The sequence below is a fragment of the Scardinius erythrophthalmus genome, assembly GCF_964197995.2.
Source record: "Scardinius erythrophthalmus genome assembly, chromosome: 11".
Classification (NCBI taxonomy): domain Eukaryota; kingdom Metazoa; phylum Chordata; class Actinopteri; order Cypriniformes; family Leuciscidae; genus Scardinius; species Scardinius erythrophthalmus.
The window spans coordinates 9,924,235-9,945,737 of record NC_138231.1 but is presented as its reverse complement, the minus strand read 5'-3'; the positions used below and the strand labels follow the sequence as shown (position 1 = coordinate 9,945,737).

At 38.3% G+C, this 21,503-nt stretch overlaps 1 protein-coding gene across 2 annotated transcripts in view; it reads right to left on the bottom strand.

Moving 5' to 3' along the window:
- rcan2 (regulator of calcineurin 2) overlaps positions 1 to 21,503 on the bottom strand; it is an 81,402-nt gene that overhangs the window by 16,041 nt on the left and 43,858 nt on the right. Inside the window, exons 1-3 of one of the 2 annotated variants that reach the window (XM_081379571.1) lie at positions 14,441 to 14,651; positions 1,178 to 1,351; positions 579 to 750 (exon numbers count right to left, since the gene is read on the bottom strand). In XM_081379571.1, the coding sequence (XP_081235697.1) occupies positions 579 to 750; positions 1,178 to 1,351; positions 14,441 to 14,527 (433 nt within the window). In that variant the 5' untranslated portion in view covers positions 14,528 to 14,651. Of the gene's footprint in view, positions 1 to 578; positions 751 to 1,177; positions 1,352 to 14,440; positions 14,652 to 21,503 lie in introns of those variants that run through there. The other variant, XM_081379570.1, reaches the window with a different exon arrangement.

The following is a 21,503-nucleotide window of genomic DNA, read 5'->3' as shown; positions in this document are numbered from 1 at the left end:
AACTGGAGATCCACAGTAACAGGAAAGGGACACTGAAAAGGGTCACCCAGAGGTGCTTCGTAATGTGCTTATTTACTCCGAGATGGCTGAGCTGTTCCCAGGAGAGCAAGGGCACTCACAGGCCCACTGTATGGAAGTGTGTGTGGTCCATACCAAACACAGCCCCCTGTCTGCACTGTCAAACACCTAGATAAACAGAAGCATCTAAACGGCAGCTTTAATCAAAACACATTACAGCTCCACAAGCACTGACTACAGTAACTGCTCATCAGGGCACAGTGGGAGTCGCACACACACCCTTGAATGTCGGCTGAAGAACGCGCATTGATTAGGAGCAGGATGGTGGACGTACAGTAATCACCTGCACTGCAGTGAGAGGGGACAATTTAAGACAACGGATAACCGAGTGAGTAATGGATGTGCTTGATTTGAGAGGATAAGGATTTGTAGCATGCTACGTGATATCTCAGCATGCAAGGCTGAACTTAAGAGTTCAGGTGTAGACCTTTCATACTAGCACATGATGCACGGAGATAATGATGCCTTAGGACAAAGATTGAGAGCGAGATGTGGCTGACCTGGGCCAAGCTTGGCAACCGCATACAGCAGGTCGTAGTTAATAACCGGTGTGGTCTCGTCAATCTGTTGCCAGCCGACTGGAGGTGAGCCAGGAGGGGAGATGAGGAACTGTTTCGAAGGCTGGGGAGGAGCCAGGTGCAAATTGTCTCCTTCGGATGCTGGTTTCTGCACCTGAGAGCCAGAGAGTGTGTTAGTCCAGTCAGGATTCAGTCGAACAAAGATTGTCTGGAACACTTGATGGAGAGATCTAACCAGATGTTTCTCAAGTAGCTATTCACAAATATGAGCTATACGTTTAAAATCTGAGAACATTATGCAAGAACAGCATTCTATAAAGATTTGGCAAAACTGAACAAGGGCCACACTCCACATAACATCTTATCAATCAATCATCTATCGATTGTTCTCTTTTTCTATAGTCCTATTTATCTATAAATGTTCAGACATGGCATTGTAAAAATTTGTATTGTCTTTTCTAGTAATGCGTTTGGTGCCACTATTGGCAGCTCAGTGGCACAAACAACATGATATCACTTGGCAAATGCTTAGTTTGTCTTTTGTGTTGTTCTGTTATATGCAACTAACTACCACTTCTCACCTGGGCAAAGTAGAGTTTGAGTTTCTTTCCTCTGAAAGGTGTCTCGTGGAGCTCTATTCTAGCGCTGGCTGCTGCTTTGGGGTTACTGAAATTGATCCGTACACGTCGGAAGCTCTTAAACTGCTGGAACGTCACACCGTCATCGTACGCAAGGAAGAGCGCCTCGAACATTTCCTGAAAGACAAAAAATATACAAGATATATTAACAAGAGATGAATATTTCAGTTCTGTCCACTGGCAAATGTCAAAACATGAATAATTCATGTCTTCACAGAGGAGAGAGAAAGTTGAGCAGGAATGCTTCTTTACTGCGCCAGAAACAAGCAAGAGCTGTTCCACCAATATCAATCTCATCAGGGCCACGATAGAACGATTGCGAATAATGTCAGCATATCGCTGACAGGATGAACGTCACGGTATTCTTTATGGGACAGAGCAGTTTTTGGACTAGGCACGCCTCACAAAACATCCAATCAGCTCAGGCAGAACTGGACCCTGTTGGAGAGACAGATTGGCTGAATCTGTTATGACACTTTATATTCATTTCCTGGGCAGGAGAGGAACTGATGAAAACAATTCTATCTGCAGCTTGTCTCTCATGTCTCTCAGTTCAGTAATCAGTCCTGATGGGCCTGAGCAACCTTCAGCACTCTCAGCCTAATGTGTTAAAGAGAGGATTTTCCCAAATCAAATGTATTCTAACCTTCACCATGAGGACTTAAAGGGGTGGTTGCCTTTAAAGGGATAGTTTAAATAGCTTACTAAATAAGTAAAAACATTCTGTTATGAAACTCCTTCAGGGTAGCATCTGAAACAGGATTGCTGGAATAGAAACACCTTAGAACAATTAGTATTTTCCAAAAGAACGGCATCAAATGTGCGTAGGCTATCACATTCCTGATTTGATTGTTCAGCTTAGTGAGGTATTTAATTGCATTTTTTTCAGAGACCTGTTAAAATGGTTAATGTCTCAGTGTTGGGTTTGCTTTGCCTTTTAAAGGCATTGCACATAAGCACTTGGAAGTGAGGCTAATGTGTACACCAAAAATAGGTATTCAACATGAAGCCCCTCAAATATGCCCTAAAATTCTACCCAACTGGTGAAACATTTCAGTGTGATGATAAACAATAATCTAAAATGAGAAACACTTATACCTAACATGGCATGGGAAAGTAGATATGAAACATAATGTGAGGCCCAAGAGACATGCTTGCTTTGTATCAAAAATTTATTTCAGGTAGATTGTGAAATCAGTATCACATAAACGGTGGATGGTGTGATGTAAGTTAATAAAAAAGCTAAAGTTCCTGGTTTGATCCCCATATTATGTCCTTGAGGACAGTTAAGGGTCTCATACTTCCTGCTGGCTGAATCATAAAACCCTTCAGGTGTGAATAGTTTATCCTTAAAACCCTGCATGCAAATCAAATTGCTTTTGTCTTAGGTAACTTTAGTTTGAGACTCCTGCTTTAAGTGATTGTTCTGTGATAAGTGTGCAATTTGTTGCTTTTGATAAAAATGTCTTCGAAATGACTATTTACTATCAGTCACTTGAGATTCTGCTCAATTCTTCCCAACACATAGAATCTAAACATGTCATTTTTAGCATCAGGAAATAGTGAATGTGCTCTATAAAAATGTCCAGAGACAGGGGAAGATGAAGGATTCGAGCTGCTCGCTGGTATTCTCCTGCAGAAACAGATGGATAGCTGAGCCAGTTCAATTCGCCAAACACCTTGTATCCTGTCACAATCTGTGAAAAACCTCCAGCATATTCCTTCATCTCAGTGCCAAAAGTGAACGTCCCCGGAGATGACAGCTGTGGATGTGTCGTCTCCACCGTGTGTCAGGACGTAAGGTGTGTATCGGCAGTGACAGCTGGGCCGATTCTGAATGACTCAGCGATGACAGGTGACACCAGATGAGTCCAGTGCATTCGGTGTGTGCACATTTTCTATACTCCAGGTTTCTGACTCAGCACTTCCCTGAAGTTTTGCAAGATGTCAAGTGTACCCAGAGCGAATTATGTAGCCAGAACTTGATGGTGTGCGAAATGCAGATCAAAGCACATTCGTCTGATCCACTGCACCTTGAAATGAGATCATTCACTTACGTCACAGCGCTACTGGTCATCAGCATATGTTGTGTTGTGGATGCTGGTGTCCCCATCAGGCATCTTAACTAGCTTTATTAGCCTCCCTTGGTCAAACAGCTTCATGCTGGTCATTTTAGAAAGGCAGTCAGACATTTCCCAATTTTTGTTGTGAGAAATGTCTTTCCAAATATGAGCTGAATTTTCAGTGGCACACTGTAAACAGCGTCCAGGTTAGTTCACAACTCAGACCAGGTTTATTTCTAGGCTGTTACTGGTGGTTGCTAATTGGCTTATAGTCAAAAGAGCGAATTACTGATATTCTGGTCCTTATTTTTCAAGTCAAAGTCGAAAAACAAAAACCTGTCTGCTTAGAAAAGTAAAAACAGGTTGGGCTGCGTTTCCCAAAAGCATTATAAGCTTAAGTTGATCGTAGAACAATTGCCTCCAATGGTCTCTATGATCAACTTATGATGCTTTTGGGAAACGCAGCCCTGCACAGTTGGAGTTATCATTCATGTCCATACCAGTGCGGTAAGATTTACAAGCCGAAGGTTAACACTTAGGGTTGATCAAATCACTAACCCCAAGTATGAACAATAATAGTAGTGATTATTATATTATTATCACCAAAAATATACAACATCTGGCCATCACAGCCATGGAATGTATTTAGAAAATAAACCCAAATGGAAACACTGAGGTTAAGAGTATCATTTTATGTTTTGAGTATATTAGGCCAAATATACAAAATAATAAACAAATAGATTTAATATTTTAAACAGATGGAGATAAATATAGCTGAAGTATGACTGTACTTTAGTACAACGGGTTACATGGTGTTATGTTCCTTTTTGAGAGCCTTCAGCGGACATTTCAAAGTAAATTATTTGTAGTGGAAATAAATGACATTCCTTTACAAATATGGACACTGAGATGAAGGGAGGAGGATGCAGGGTTATGTGCAGTGGAATATTTTGCCACTGGCATTCTAAAAATATTACTCTATCTAATCATAAAAGGATCTGTGGAATGATATATTTATATAATTACCATTTTTAAAACACCAGAACTTTGGCACATGGTGGATTTTCCATTCTCAGTCGATTGATCACACACACACACACACGTCCGTCCGTCCGTCCGACTAACTAGCTTTTCATGTTATTTTAAATTGCATACTGAAGAAAAAACATTTTGACTGCAAATAGATTATTTGTGCACAGACAAACATGTCATTGTTGCATTTCTTTATGATACTGTTTGTGTATCATCTAGGTTTCTTTCAAAACAAGATCCAATATTTAACTACTTAGTTGGTTTCAGATATAGTTTGCAAGTCAGAAAAGACAGCAGACTGGCAGAAACAACAAAAATTATCCACAGAAAATATCAGTGGTACTTTGTCTCCATTGAGAGCTGCATATGTGTTCTCCTCAACAGAATGGATAGAAACCTGCGTATATTGCTGTGCTTTTGGTTTGATCCTTGGCACAGATCTGACATCCCTCCCCTCTCCCCACTCTACATTTTTCTATTTTTGAACTCCAAGGAGCCTATTGGACATTCGCAAATCGACAGGTCTGCTCTTCATTTACCACCACCTTGAAACACATTTAAAAACAGCAACAGCAGTTTAAGTGCCCTCATTTAAGGTGGTGGAAATGAACATTGATACCATCTGGTAATTGCTGGTATAAATGTCATGAGAATCAGACATAATGTTGTCAAGACAAAGTCATTATGGCTATGAAGCTCTGACTACAAATACAATCCCCCGGTTTTAAAGCCAAGACTTAAGCCTAGTCCCAGAATAAAGTGCATGTTTTAGTTGTTTTAACCCTTGTGCATTGTTAGAATTTACATCCTTTCGTTATGTTTGTGGCTGAAAACAGCCACTACTTTAAACTGCTGTAAAAATGTATCAGATAAATATTTTTTTCAATTTTTTTTGCATTAATCTATTAATCAACCTCAGTCCTGCTCAAAAATATTAAATGTTTAAAAAAATTTCAGGATTTTAACTCTTTAATTGCCAAATTCGTAAATGATGTCACTGATTTGGGAGGAAAAAAAACACAAAATTACTCATTTTCAATATAAAATGTGATTGTGGACTGGATTTTTTTTTACCTTTTATCACAGTCTTGGACATGTCAAAGATTAGAAACAACATTGGTTTTGATGCATTGTTAGTTTTTGTGCAGCATCAGATTTTAACTTTTTCTCCCTCATTTACTGTTCGTGGCTGTTTTTGCCCCATTGACTTCCATTATAACCACATTTTTTGATTGCAAAGCCATGACACCATATAATCATGCATTTTTGATTGTTGGTGGTTTTCCCTGTTGGGAAGAGGTAAAATTTGTAATTTTTACTGTTGATAACCGGGTGGCACCATTAACCCTTTAGATAGGCCTGTGCCAAAAAAAGCTTAGTTTCTGGCTTTTACATGGAGTTATATGGAGTATAACAGCATAATAAAGTGTGTAAGTGTGTGTGTGTGTGTGTGTGTGTGTGTGTGTGTGTGTGTGTGTGTGTGTGTGTGTGTGTGTGTGTGTGTGTGTGAACTCACCTCTATGCGTCTGAGAAAATCAAAATATGCACCTCAGCTCTCAGAACTGCATGGAGTAAACAAAAACAAAGTAAGTGTATTTATGCACCTGCTGCCTTTTGATGGTGAGAAATGCAGACTAAACAAAAACAAAGCAAGTGGATTTAAACGCGTGCATGCAAGCCTGCTGGTCATTTGATGGTGAGAAGAGCAGCAAGCAACATGAGAAAGGGCTTGACTTGTAGTGAAGTTTTAGAGATGATTATGCAGCCTGACCCCTCCAGCGAGCTGCAGGATGTATCGTCTTCTCCCTCTGACACCACAGACTCAGGAGAGTCAGATCCTGATTTGGATGTGGCACCCTCATCATCCACTCTAGCTTCCACTGAAGGCGAGGAGGATTCGGAGGATCCTGGATCTGGGTGGATTGGGAGAAACGGCGAAGTGTTGTTTTCCACCAACGCGGAGACAACTCTCTTTCTTCAGCCTGCCAGTGGCGTGACTCCAGGGCCGACACGCTATGCCATCACAAGGCATAGTCATACATGTTTGTATGACTGTACAAACATGTATGTGTTGACGCAAGTCATGCTGACAATGAGGTCAATCATCTCCTCCGTAAAAAACAGATTGAACACGGAATCCATGTTCTGGACCCTTGCGAAGGCATAGCGCGTCGGCCCTGGAGTCACGCCTCTGGCAGGCTGAAGAAAGGGAGTTGTCTCCGCGTTGGTGGAAAACCACACTTCGCCGTTTCTCCCAATCCACCCAGATCCAGGATCCTCCGAATCCTCCTCGCCTTCAGTGGAAGCTAGAGAGGATGATGAGGGTGCCACATCCAAATCAGGATCTGACTCTCCTGAGTCTGTGGTGTCAGAGGGAGAAGACGAAACATCCTGCAGCTCGCTGGAAGGGTCAGGCTGCATTAGGGGTGTGCAAAGCAGCCGGTATTTGTATCTGTATTTGTATTTGTTGAGAGGGGAAAAGTATTTGTATTTGTATTCGAGTAAATTTCAAAATAGGTGTAAAAATCCATTTTTTTTGCGTTACACTTCTAATTTAAGTTATAGTGTAAGTATTCTTTAATTATATCCATTATAATAATTATGGATATGCAATATTGGTTGATGTTTTTCCATAAATCAAGCAATGAACATGTAACAAGGAACGTCATTGAAAAGAAAATAACATAACAGCCATTACCTACGTTAATGTTACTCTGTCAACAGCCTATTGTCTAAATTACCAAGCTAACAGAGCTACTAGTGTTGTCACGGTGCCAAAATTTCAGTATTCGGTACCAATACCTGTGAAAATCCACGGTTCTCGGTAACAATTTCGGTAAAGCTTAATTTAGATTAAATTTACATATATTAAAGTTTATATCACGGTTACAAAGATGGAAACTGTAGTATTAAAAACACTACATTAATATTACATTTGTTAGATAACAATAGATAAAATGACCTAACAATAAACAATAGTTAGGCTATATACTGTCGCAATTATTCTCCTTGGGGTTCATTTAAAAATACATTTTTAAAATCAAAAGTTAACATTATTTATGTTAACATTATTTAATGCACAATGAATGAAGTGAACAAACATGACCAATCAAGTGTTTGTATTAAATAACATTCACAAACATTAATTAATGTTGTAAAAATATATTGTTCACTCAATGTGTTGATGTTAGATGCGCATTAAGTAATGTTAATGAATGGTATCTTATTGTAGTGTTACCAAACAGGAGATAAAACATGTTTTATTTGACTTGACTGTACTTATATTTAATCCAAAACTGCATTCATATTTAATTTTAAAAGAGCTTTTTAAACCTGCTAAGAGTTATCCAGCCAAGAATAAGCCTAGAACTGCTTTTCTGACGGACTGATATTAATGACAAAATGACGGCTTTTTTATTTCATTTCTCATCTCCATAAATATATCTAAAGCTAATGCAAGGGCTAGAAATCAATTAATTCTTTGCTGATACTTCGTAATCATGAAGAGCGCAGTTCGCACGCTTTCTCCTTTCCACAAGCGCTTGCCCTCCCGTGGCGTCTGTCGTTGCTATGCAGCGCGCCGCTCGCTTCTATTATAAGCGCGCTTGCCGCGCGCCTACATTTGAAATCTGCACGCGCAAAAAACGCGCTATGTGAACTACCCCTTATGACAACGTGACATTAGCCTAATCCAAAATATTTCAGCCACCACATCAGCAGCACCGCCGGTCGCCATGTCTCATGAGGAAACGCAGCTTTTTGATATAAAGTTTTTCTTGTTCCCGAATACAAATATTTTTAAAAGTATTTGTTCGAAATAAGTATTCGTAAAAAACACATTATTTGTGCTTTCCGAATACCGTATTCGGGTTCGGCTCCACCCCTAGGCTGCATAATCATCTCTAAAACTTCACTACAAGTCAAGCCCTTTCTCATGTTGCTTGCTGCTCTTCTCACCATCAAATGACCAGCAGGCTTGCATGCACGCGTTTAAATCCACTTGCTTTGTTTTTGTTTAGTCTGCATTTCTCACCATCAAAAGGCAGCAGGTGCATAAATACACTTTGTTTTTGTTTACTCCATGCAGTTCTGAGAGCTGAGGTGCATATTTTGATTTTCTCAGACGCATCAAGGTGAGTTCACACACACACACACACACACACACACACACACACACACACACACACACACACACACACACACACACACACACACACACACACACACACACACACACACACACACACACACACACACACACTTTATTATGCTGTTATACTCCATATAACTCCATGTAAAAGCCAGAAACTAAGCTTTTTTTGGCACAGGCCTATCTAAAGGGTTAATGGTGCCACCCGGTTATCAACAGTAAAAATTTTACCTCTTCCCAACAGGGAAAACCACCAACAATCAAAAATGCATGATTATATGGTGTCATGGCTTTGCAATCAAAAAATGTGGTTATAATGGAAGTCAATGGGGCAAAAACAGCCACGAACAGTAAATGAGGGAGAAAAAGTTAAAATCTGATGCTGCACAAAAACTAACAATGCATCAAAACCAATGTTGTTTCTAATCTTTGACATGTCCAAGACTGTGATAAAAGGTAAAAAAAAATCCAGTCCACAATCACATTTTATATTGAAAATGAGTCATTTTGTGTGTGTTTTTTCCCCAAATCAGTGACATCATTTACAAATTTGGCAATTAAAGAGTTAAAATCCTGATTTTTTTTTAAACATTTAGTATTTTTGAGCAGGACTGAGGTTGATTAATAGATTTATGCAAAAAAAATAGAAAAAAATATTTATCTGATAAATTTTTACAGCAGTTTAAAGTAGTGGCTGTTTTCAGCCACAAACATAACGAAAGGGTAGTAAATTTGCCCACAGTGAACTGTTGAGTTTTTGAAAAATTTCAAAGCATTTTCCCAAAATATGTGTCAAAATAAGATTTGTCACCAAAAATCATCCCATTTGCTGAAACACAGAAAAAGTTATAGCCAAATTTAGACTCAAAAATACCCCATAGTGGATGAAAACATCCCCAACAGCACATAAGGGTTAACTGGAAGCAACTCTTGCGCTGATATATCTTATAATATGTCAGTGCCGTTGTTTGGTGTCAAGATGCATACAGCAGTAATGTGTTTTTCTAAGGCATGTTTCCTTGCTTAATCTAAACCCTGTGTGTGAAAATGGGCCATTTTGTTATTTTTATTTTTTTTTACATTTTATGACACTGAGAAATCAATGCATTGTATTTGTACCAACTTGGGGCCAGATTTAATAACAGCTTGCGCCAGCGCCAACCTCTGAAAAGGCATTGACACAGCTGACTTTTGCAGCTGACTTTATTGCAATTTATGGGAGGAGCGTATTTAAATGAATAATGCAAGGTGATTTACTAAGGTTTGAGCTCGTCAATTTACTGTTTTTTTTTGCACCATTATTTAACGCCCACAAATAAGCAAGCCAGACACTAATTTGCGCTGCTCTTGGTAGATTGCGTTGGCTTCTTTTGGCACAATCCCAGGTAGGGACTCAACAGTACAACAAATGAAATGACTGTACTTCCATCACAGCTTACTTAGCTTGTTCAAGATGGTGTCTGCTCTGACTAAAGTACTATTTTGTGTTTTTTAATCTATTATAGATGCCTTTAATAGATATCTTTAATTTATTTGTATCAGCTGATATTGATTGTTACCTTTGCAATTATTTAAATTTCACTTAAAGCCAATCTTTAAAGGGATGGTTCACCCAAAAATGAACATTGTCATTATTTACTCACTTTCATGTCGTTCCAAATCTGTATGGCTTTCTTCTGTGAAACACAAAATATGATACTTAATAAGATTGTCTCAGTTTAACTATACAGTGGAGGTCAATTGTCAGTTTATTTGTGTGTGGACAAAAACAGTTGAAAGATTCTTCAAAATATCTTCTTTTATGTCATGGTTTAGAATGATAAATAATGGTAAATAACGACAGAATTTACATTTTCAGACTCTCCCTTCAAAATTTAGTTGCAGTATTTATTAAAGGTCAAAATAAATGAGAAGTGTTGTCTAGTAGCCTATATTGCAATCACAAAAAGTTAAAGGAGGTAGCTGAAAAACATTAGGTAATTCGCTATGAGCTTGTGCAAGAAAAACAGACATGTTTGATTCGGACGTCAGTGAAACGATTTTACCTGACCTTCTCAAGAACATGTCCATTTTAGGTGAGAGTGGAGCGTTAAAGGACCAATCAGGCTGAATTATATTAGAAAGAAAGGGAAAAATCCTTTGTTTTGGAAGCAGCCAAGCAGCCATGTTAGTTTATAAACAGCCTGTGGTGACGTCTAGGCCGCTGTATGATCTCAACCCACTAAAGCATGAAATTACTGCGCAATGACACACTCGGTTAACAGCTTTTTGCTTGACAGATAAAAAGTCCATCAAGGATAAGAGAGATGCTAAAAATAGCATGCATTAGCCCAGTGACACCTCGCTTAACTTCACATAGTTGCTTTCCTGCCAAGACGAACCAAAGCAAGTACAAACTGTGTCAGATGACAATACAAAAATGTAAACAGCAGATATGGCTGGAGACTCCATTAGAATGGAATGATTGGCCTTACATCAAGGAGAAAAAAATGAGGTTCAATGCTTTTCCACTCGTCTTTGAGGATAGTGTGGTAGGCATACAGGCATTTAAGAAATTACAGCTGTTCCTTGGCCAAACTGTGTGTTTACTGTTCACGTTGGGGCTTGAAAACGGTCTTAATAGGAGGTGGAAGAGGGGAAAACGCAAAGTGAGCCTAACCTTAACATTAATCCTGAAATGAATGTCAAGTTTAACAGTCCCCTGCTTTTAATCAAGACCAGATCCTCTCCTTGCTGGGAGATGAATTAGCCTCAGAAGGGGGAGGAGAAAAAGGTGAGTTTTTCTTTGCATGGAGAGAGACTATTCATCTTATACAGATCCAGGCCAGATCCTCTCAAGCTCATTTTCCTCAACTTTGACTTCGGTTAAATATAACTCTTTGAATTTACCACTATAAAACAGGACAATGCTTCTCTTAGGCAAGCCTGCAAGCCTAAATATTACACGAATACTGGGATCTAGTATAATACAGAGATGTAAACAAACAGATATAATTGTCACATGCTTGTTCTCTGGCCTTCTGATGCATATTTTGCACAACATTTGTGCTTGATCTAGCCATCTCTAACCAGTGCATGGAAAAGAGAATGATTTCATTTTGAAACATAAGATGATGAGGTCTTTTAAGTGTGACGTCATACAAAAAGGAGCCCAGGATGAAAACATAATCTTGAGAGTATTTTATCACAATCAAATGCTTCCCTCGCAGCGTACAAAGGCTGAGAACAAAGAAAAAAAAATTCAATAGTAAAATAATAAAAATCTAATATTTGGATGCTTATTTGGTGAACTGATATGACAGGAAATGGAGTCGTGCTGCAGTGCCTGAGATGTTCTTGCTGTTATTAGAGGAAGCAGGTCACCTCCATGGCACCAAGAGAAAATAAAAGTGACCTCCTGACTTGCCGTGTTCCCAGCAAGGAGCAAATAAATGTGGAAAGCCCAGAAGACCCACTGCTCTTCCTGCTATTACTCAGCATTATGGCCCAGCTGAAACTCAGCCCAGTCACAGCGCAGGCAATGTGAAACATGTCACGAGAAACTCATGAGGCAGGAAGAGATGCAGGATGCATATAGGAAAGATAAAGAGGTATTATATGAGACTGGAAAATATTGGGATATCAGTCTATATTCTTGACAACATGAAAACTTCTTCGTTTAAGGGTTAGTTCACACAAAAATGAAAGGGCAGTGATTCTAGTTTCTAAAGTTATAAATATGGATATTTTTCTGACAAAAATGCATCGTTAAAAAGGCTTTTATTAACCCCTGGAGCAGTACTGATTACTTTTATGATGGATGGATGCGCTTTTTTTGGGCTTCAAACCCTCAGGCGCTACTCACTCCCATTATAAAATTGGGTAGAGCCAAGATATTATTTATTATAACTTCGATTGTGTTTGGCTGAAAAAAGTCACATAAAGGCTTGAAGGTGAGGGTAAATTATGGGTTAATTTTCATTTTTGGGTGAGTCTTCATTAAGTCTTCTGAAACCATATGATAGCTTTGGATCTAAATTTGGATGTGGGTTAAAGGGTTAGCAGGTCACATTTTTGGTTTGTTCCTCATACAGCTTCTGAAGACTTTTAGTGCACAAATCCTATGGACATTTTTTTTTTCTTTTTGTGGACTATGAATGTTTGTTGTATGTATAATTTCTTCAAAAAAAAAAAAAATAAAAATAAAAATAGAAACCCGAATTTTGTTTACATCAAAATTTGGCATTTTTTTCATTTTCTTTTTAGCATACAAAACACTTTTTTTTCTGCTGTCATAAAGGCCTCATGGGTGGGGGAAAAATAATATTTACCAATAACAGGACAACCTGTCCTAAAGGCCTGTTCACACCAATGTTCAGCACAAAAATGTGATCCGATTTTCACATGTGATTGTCTGTTCATACCAATGCAGAAAAAATGTCAGACAGGCAGAATAAAATGTGATTACACTCTCTGACAGTAGGTGGCACTTATGGAAAAAGCAGAAATACGGTTACACTTTAGTTTGGGGAACACATTTTCACTATTAACTAAGACTTTGGCCTCAATAAACTTCTGATTTACTGCTTATTAATAGTTAGTAAGGTAGTTGTTGTAGTGGCTAATTTTAGGTATGGGGTAGGAATAAGGGATGTAGAATATGGTCATGCAGAATAAGGCATTAATATGTGCTTTATAAGTACAAATGAACAGCCAATATAATATGCAAGCCAATATGCAACTACTTAATAGTGAGAATTGGTCCCCAAACTAAAGTGTTACCAAAAGTTCTGCAGAAGTTTCCATTTCTGACACCCGCTTGTCACAGAGAATAGGAAGTTAAACAATATTCATACGTTTTTAACGGTGTTTGTCAGACAACACTAAATACTGTAGTACAGAGACAAAAGAGTCCATTCCAGAATCGTCCTCTACTATTCAATATCGCTTAACAAAATATTGTTTGTGAGCAACACCAAGTCATAGTTTAATGTAACACCAGTGGCTCTTAGGGACATGACCAAAAGTATGAAAATCATTGCTAGGCCAGTTTTTCAGTGTGATAAAAAAGAGATTAGATTTTAGATAATTGCATTGCCGGTATATGGAAATAACGTCCCATTATTTTTCCTTTGTTGATGCTTCCATGATGTTAGACAAATAAATTCCAATATATTTCTGGATACATAGTGCTTAGGAGCACTGACAGTCATAAAAGAACAATTCTTCGCTACTGACATTCCTTCCATGCACAATGAGGATACACTACATTCAAATTGTCATCACATGTTTTCAGGACAAAGAGATGTGGACCCATCAGATCTGACCCTGGTTGCCGAGCTCTAATATTTACTAAATTGCCAAGTACAGTATAATATATTTCAATTAAAATAGATTCCACTGATTCCAAAGGGTACAATGAAGCATGGTAAACACCCATCCAAATGAAGGATGTGGAATCAATAGTGACCTTGTAGGTCTGACAGAGTCTGTGATGTGGAAGATGAACATGTTACAGACTTCAGAGAATGATGGTCAGTAGGGCAAGAGTGTGATGCACTGAGATTAAGTGTATTCTTTGTAATGAGAGGTGTGCGGTGTGAATGAAAAGAGAGTTTACGACTCAAGGCAAACCTTTTCTCAGACAATCTACCATTGAGTGCAAAACAACTATTAGACAGAAAATCATTTAAAGAGGCACATTTACAAACACAATCACTTGAAAGACAAATAAAAGCACTTAATTTCAATCGATGAGCATTTCAGGTCAAAAAAGTGTCTTTTTCTATAGATTTTTATAATGATGCACTCTAGTCAGTCAGTTATAATTACATACGCACACTGTCTAAACATTATAACCTTTTTTATTTGTACTTCAGAATGAAGGACGTCAGTGTGACACAGTCTTAACGTCTTTCTAAATCAGTTACGCCAACTCTTTGCTGTATATACCCTAAACAAGGATGGAAGTTCCTGCCCTACCTTGACCTCCCGATTGGTGAACACCTCCACGTCCACCGCGCAGGCGATGAGGGTGGAGATATTACAGTCCACGCTCCTGGAGGGCATGCTGGGCTCACTCAGAGTGAAGGGATGACCGGCCCCTGACAGAGTATATGTGAGCAGCACGTCTGAGTGCTTGGATGTGTTGCTCTCCTGCTCTGAACAGCCTGCTGTAACTCTCAGATAGTGTGTATGTGTGTGTGTAGGTTCAGTAGGCGGCAAGCGGAGTGTGAGCCCCCACCTCTCCTCTCTCTCACTCCATGCAGTGACATCACTGCCTCTCTTTATGAATGCTTGCTTGCTCTTGCACAGAGCTGTTTTTAATTCATACGCTAAGTCTTTTCCCTTTCATTATGTCTCTTTCTTGGGTCCAAAAACACTTTATGTGGTTAAAGTGGGAAATGCAATAACATATTTTCTTTTTCAATGTCTTTCCACCTCTTATTTTTGTCAGTTTATTCCTTCATCTGTCTGATAGGGCAAAGGAAGACAGGAGAGTGACTCAGCACTGCAGATTTACATCGAGTCGCATCATAGGCACTATAGTGAGCGGACGGAAAAGAGAGGTCTAGAACAACAAGGATAGCAAGAGAGAGAGAGAAAGATGAGATCTGTGTATCTCGGCAAGACAGGTGTATTATTAATTTCTCACTCATGTGTGACATCATTCAGCATGCAACAAAAAGCATTCATAGGGGAGTCTTCTAAATTTAGACAGCTATTTTTGTTTCTGAAACCTGACGTCATGCTGTATTGATATTTATCTAGTAAACATCTTTTTTTTTGTCATTAATCTTTAGTCATTTTTTTGTCAATAGTCATTTAGTGAATAATCAGTTAATGTGCGACAACGACCAGCTACAGTAAATGTCCTCAGTTACTCAATGCTGAAGAATATTCACAATAATTTTGTAATAGGTTTAAGGACAATAAAGTACCACTGTGAATATTGTAATGGATTTAAAGGCACAGTGTGTAATTTTCGCCACTAGAGGTCGTACATTTAAAACTATAACATTTAAAACAATAACGTAATAAGGCGTAGCTTGATGATGCTGTGAAGGAGCGGTGAATTATGGGAGTTGTTGTCTTCACCTCCACTGCCGATGGAAATCAATCCGACAGGACTTACAAAACATGTTCATGAATGAGGTAATGAAAAACATTTTTATAACCGTTACGTTTGATCACATGATTTTATTTCATTCTAATGAATTAGCCGCAAGTAACAATGTTTAATGCTAAATTACTCATTCATGGCGCTTTATTTGTCAAATTAAATGGTGGGGTAACACAGCACAGATTTACGTGCTCAAAACAATCGTTCATTTGAACGTACCCATAGCATTTAGCAAAAAGGCTGACTTAGTATGTATAACACATAGGGCCCTATTTTAACGATCTGAATCGCAAGTGTAAAAGCGCAAAGCGCAAGTAACTTTGTGGGCGGGTCTTGGCGCTGTTGCAATTTTCCCGGCGGGATAAATGACTCTTGCGCCAGGCGCAAATATAAAAGGGGTTGGTCTGAAGTAGCTTCATTATTCATAGGTGTGGTTTGGGCGTAACGTGAAATAAACCAGTCAGAGCGTCATCTCACATTCCCTTTAAGAGCAGGCGCGCTTGTTCTAATGCGGATTCCTATTATAACGGCGGATTTGCCAGGCGCGCGCCAGGAGCGGTTCACAGCCAAGGAGAGCAACGCTCTCGTCAGGGACGTTGGGGATGGAGAAACCCACCCAAATTAACTTCGGTTAAAAAGGCGTATGATAATTTGGGTAAATGTGTAAGCTAGATGTATGCTTTTATAATAAATTGTCTATCTATCTATCTATCTATCTATCTATCTATCTATCTATCTATCTATCTATCTATCTATCTATCTATCTATCTATCTATCTATCTATCTATCTATCGTAATAATGTATGATTTGCAAAAATGAAAACGGCTGCTTCTGTGTAGATGAGAGAATCAAAGTGTATGCGCGTTGTGCACACGCTACATTGATTATGGCCAAGCATGCGCCCTTAAAATAGCATATGAATAACATGCGCAACGCGCCACTGACTTTAAACTATTTTTTCCTGGTTAGTGGCGCAATTGTTTTCTAAACATGCAAAATAGCATGAGGGAACGTTTGCGCCGGAACACGCCTCCTCTTTGCGCTGAACCGCCCAGGGAGCGCAAGTTCATTCCCTAGTTTAGCGACGCGCTTCTGTGGAGGGAAAAGCGCGCTTTGCGCGGGTGCAAAATAGGAATGATACATGCGTCGGTGTACAAAGTCTATTGCGCTGGGTGCAAGATAGGGCCCATTCTGTATTTAATTGCACTGCCATAGACTTGTTCACCAGACTTGTTAAACAGTGTTAGGAAATACCACACCGATATTGATCATCGTTTTATTTCTCCCCTTGTCCAAAACTCTTCTTGTGTCATTTGATTCACCCGTACATTTACGTTTATTGGAGTTATCTTTGGCAACAGAACCTGCTGCAAACAATAACGAATACTTGTGCTAGAGGCTGCAACTACTACTTCCACATTTTTTCATGAGATTCACTGTGTTGACATGGTTTCTAGCGGAGGATAACGCGGATATGATGCCATTGACAGGCGACACAATGAGGAGAGATGTTACACTGGTTAAAATTATGAATTTGTTTGGATTAAAACATTGTTGGAAACATTTGGGATAATGTAAGTACACAAGTGAACAAAGTTTATAACACTGTGCTAGTGCTTTTTGGATATTTTAGACCATTAGTTTTCCTAAATACAATTTCACTAGATCTGTTTTCCAGATCATAAAGGTAATTTATTCTTATTGTTTTGCATTAATAAGTACAGTAACTAATGGTATTACATGTTTTCCTTTTCTTGGAAATGCAAATGTGCAGTAAAACACTGAGCTTGAGTGTAGATGCAGATAAAATGTATTTTTAACAACAGCCTAATTTTTATATGGAAAAATGTGAATATTCTACTCTTATTAAATGTACCATTGTTCTTCTATAGTATTTGAACTGACCGACAGCTTCAGTGATTATAAAATGAGCAGTCTTTACTTGCTTTCTGTGTAATTCTTCACAATTTTAAGTTGTTTTTGTTTTTCATAAGACTTCTTGAGTTTTCCAACTTCATACTTGTCAAAAATGTATTTCTTGAGGATTTGATATTTTATCATTTTAGCCTACAAAAATAGCCTTTAGGTATTTCATAATACCTAAATATAAATTTAAAAGTAAAATATGTGGGAAAAAAGCTATATTAGCAAGTGGAAATGGCTAATAAGCCAAATAAGTGCTACTCTGCCGCCATCTACTGGTTATAATGGTCATTTCATATCTTTTTTATTTTTAAATAAAAGCGTTTGCCACGAGTTAGTTTTCCTTTTTAAAGCTTTCCTTTAACTTTTGGTTTTACAGATGGGGACAATCTTTGATAGATGAACAAATAATGTTTTTGGTCATCACATTAAAAATAACGTTTAAACTGTATAATATTTAGAGCGTTGGAAAGTGGAAGTGGAAGTGTTGGAAAAAGTGTGAAGCACTTGAAAATCCTTGAAAAGTGCTTGAATATCACTCACAAAATGTTGTACGAACCCTGAAATGAATAATGTAAAAACATTCAACTATTTCTGCCACAATACCATGGTTACAGTTAGCGTTACTACATTAAATCCATGGTGAATGTTGGTGATTTGTGAATTGAAAAGCCATTCTAATGCACGATATGTCGCCTCCTTATCGGTATCGGCCAATGTATGTTCACTTTTAATGTTTTCGTTAGAAAATAATAAAATAAAATAAAATCGATATATTAAAGCCGATAAATAATGGATTATTTCCTTAATATACTTCAGATGCGCACTGTTCGCCATTATGGTTTTGAATAGCTTGAAATATGATTGGAATCAGTTCAAAAAGGGAAATACAGTTCAGTGCAAGATGTGCAGCTCAAGTTTGTCATATAGGCTACATAAAATTATAATGAGAACATTATAATTGTGTGTTTGGGTCATGGCTTTTAATGGTGAGACTTTTGTTTTTGTAATCAGGCTCTCAAAAATTATATAAAAATTTGGATTTAGATTTATCGGCCAATATATCGGTTATCAGCTTTCAAATATAAAGAGTTATCGTATCAGCCAAAATTTTCAAATCGATGCATCCCTAAAAAGCATTCTATAACTTGTTCGTTCATGGCACAATGTTTTTTTCTGGTTTTCTATGTCAGCGCTGTTTGATCTAATATCTATGGTTTACAACAGAGAATTCTGCACTGAATTTAAATACTTCTGCAGCGATGTTAAAACAGCTGCGAATTTAAAACGCTTTCTCACTGGATCCCCCACAACGCTGTTGTAACGTTGTCGCGTGATCGAGATTGACCCGGGAGTAGCTGTTCTGAGATCGCGCTGCGCTGCATATTGGTCCGAGCTGCTAAACTGGCTGTGCTGCGCAGCCCAAACAAGTTGCGCGGTTTTGTAACACGATTTTTTTGTAACACAAACTTTTGTCGCACCGGCAGTAAAAAAGGTTGCAAAATGCGACCATTTGGTCACAGTCTGGAGCGACGGAATGATTTGAGCTGAAATGATTTGATCAACAAGAAACTTGCATAGCCTATGACATTTATACATTATACAAACAAATTTGACTTCAAAATGTCACAACTGGCCAATCAGAATTAGAATCCAGGTAATAAAGGAATAGCCTATAAAACATGGAAAAACAGAGATAGAATGAAGACAAAAACAGATGCATGTGAGATACAATTGGAAAGGTCAGTGCCCGTCCTAAATGAAGCATGCTAAAAGACTCCAGACAGTTGAGTCATCACATTGTCTGCAGAGTCCCCAGAAGATCGTGTTTACTTTTCCAGCACTCCGAGGGCACTGATAGAATGGACCTGTACGAGTATGTTACGTTGTCCCTTCTCGATGGAAGCACTGGTTTTATCGCAGCGAGTCAATAAATGAACAGCTTAAATGACTCTGGCACCAAGGCAACCTTGAGAGGGAAAATGGCCTCACTACATAACACCTGGTGCAGAAAAGCCCAGATGGAAGCTGCTAATCTAAGCAGTCTTGACAATAATGGATGAATATGAGGCTCCTGGTATATACGCCAATTGGGCTAGCTGATAGTGACTGTGCAAATGGGATGAGGGTCCTTGAGGATGACAAGGCTAGAACAGAGTAATACTTCCTGAGATGCCATGAAACTTTTTTAATTTAAGAGGTGAGGACAGCCCTGACAACACCATCAGTAACACATTACCCTTCAAATTGCGCAAATTGAAATTGCGAATTGAACTCATTGGAAACACGTACATTTAGTAAAAACTCCCATATACTGCAAAAAAGTTTTTACGCTCGCATGAGTTGGTTTTCCAGGCAATTCGAAAAAGGAATATTTCGCAAAACTGCAATGGAAATATTTTCGCATTTACAGGTCACATGGCATACATAAAAGTTGATCAATCGTTAAAGATGGCGCAGTATGTTTGGACAGAAGACGAGACAGAGTAAACTCATAAAAGACAAAAGAATTATGGGAATACTGGATTCTAATAAAAAATGCCACAATTTATCAAGACTTTAAAGCAGAGGGAGGGAGAAACACCCAGAAACACCTCATACGTGGCGCTCCTAAGTATAAGGGGCTTTCCTTTCCATTAATGCTTGGATAACACGGCTACGTCTCCTTCGATTAAAAATAATGGCTAGTGCGGTGGCTGCAATATACGTAAACCTACCAACATTCGTTGCCATGATTTTTGGAATGCGCGAGAGGAAAAAATTGTTTTAGTCGCATAACATCAGTTAATGGAAACACCGTCCTTTCACATTAGTTGTTTATCGACATTTAGAAAATGACGCAAAAGTTTTGCACAAATCTTTAATGGAAACCAGGCTAATGCCATGCATTAAACAAAATCAGTTTGTGCATGAATATTTAGCAATAAACCTCAAATATATGCTATTTTATACTTATAATCAATTACTTTATATTCAGTGGCTTTAATTTCAATCATTGGACTGATCATTTGATTACATAATTTGCAAAAGACGCCAAGTATACGCACCATTGTCTTTTGGTTTTCAAATTTGCTTCAAAATCAAAGGTTGTAATGTTGTGATTTATATTAGAGCCAGATGGTTTGGTTCAAAAATCAATTTTGGAATGTCTATGTGAAAAATAGAATGTCTGTGGAGAAAATAAATGAGAAAAAATACTTCCAGAACCCAGGACACTGAAAAAGTGAGTTGTCAAGCCTTATTGAAATGAATTTAATTGGATTCCAAACGCCTACACCACTATATTCTTTCTAGACAACTATTTATATTATACCAAGTGGGACAGAGCATTCACTCTAGACATCCTTCAAACAACCTTGGACTTCGGGTTAAAGCTCTCTGAGGAGATAGTGACTTGTAAAACTTTTCTATATGCTAATCTTTCCCCAACATTTTCTCCAAGCATGTCATGGATATGGTGGTATGGCTAGTCTGAGGGCACAGTTTGCTGTCGGTTGTGATATGATTCTTCCAGTCTGGAAAGGCTTTGGTCAGTCTGCACCATGATTTTTTTATGTATTTGTTTTTGAGCTAGGTCATGTGATAGTTTCTTGACAATTCAGGGGTTGCAGATGGTCTATTCCATCATTTAGCTCAACAGTTTGTTGTATCTACGCACTAAAAGGGTCATATAATTTGCAGCATGCTATCTTTGCACTTTGATCCCTCACTGGGAAAAACTGATTAATTCTGCACACGTAAAGTTATCCAAAAACAACAAGTCTGAGGTGCCCTAAGAAGGTGTGCCCTTCCTCATCATCTCTACCTTTCCTGTGGTGTAAAGAAAGAATGAACCTTCATTAGCAAGTCAACAAACATTATACTTACAGGTCAAAAGTTCATATTCCAAATATTAAGTTTGATGACATTTAAATCTACATGGACTAATGATGACTAACCAAAACGCAATCATGTTTGTTAATGTTATTAATGAAAGTCATTATAAAATGTTACAGAAG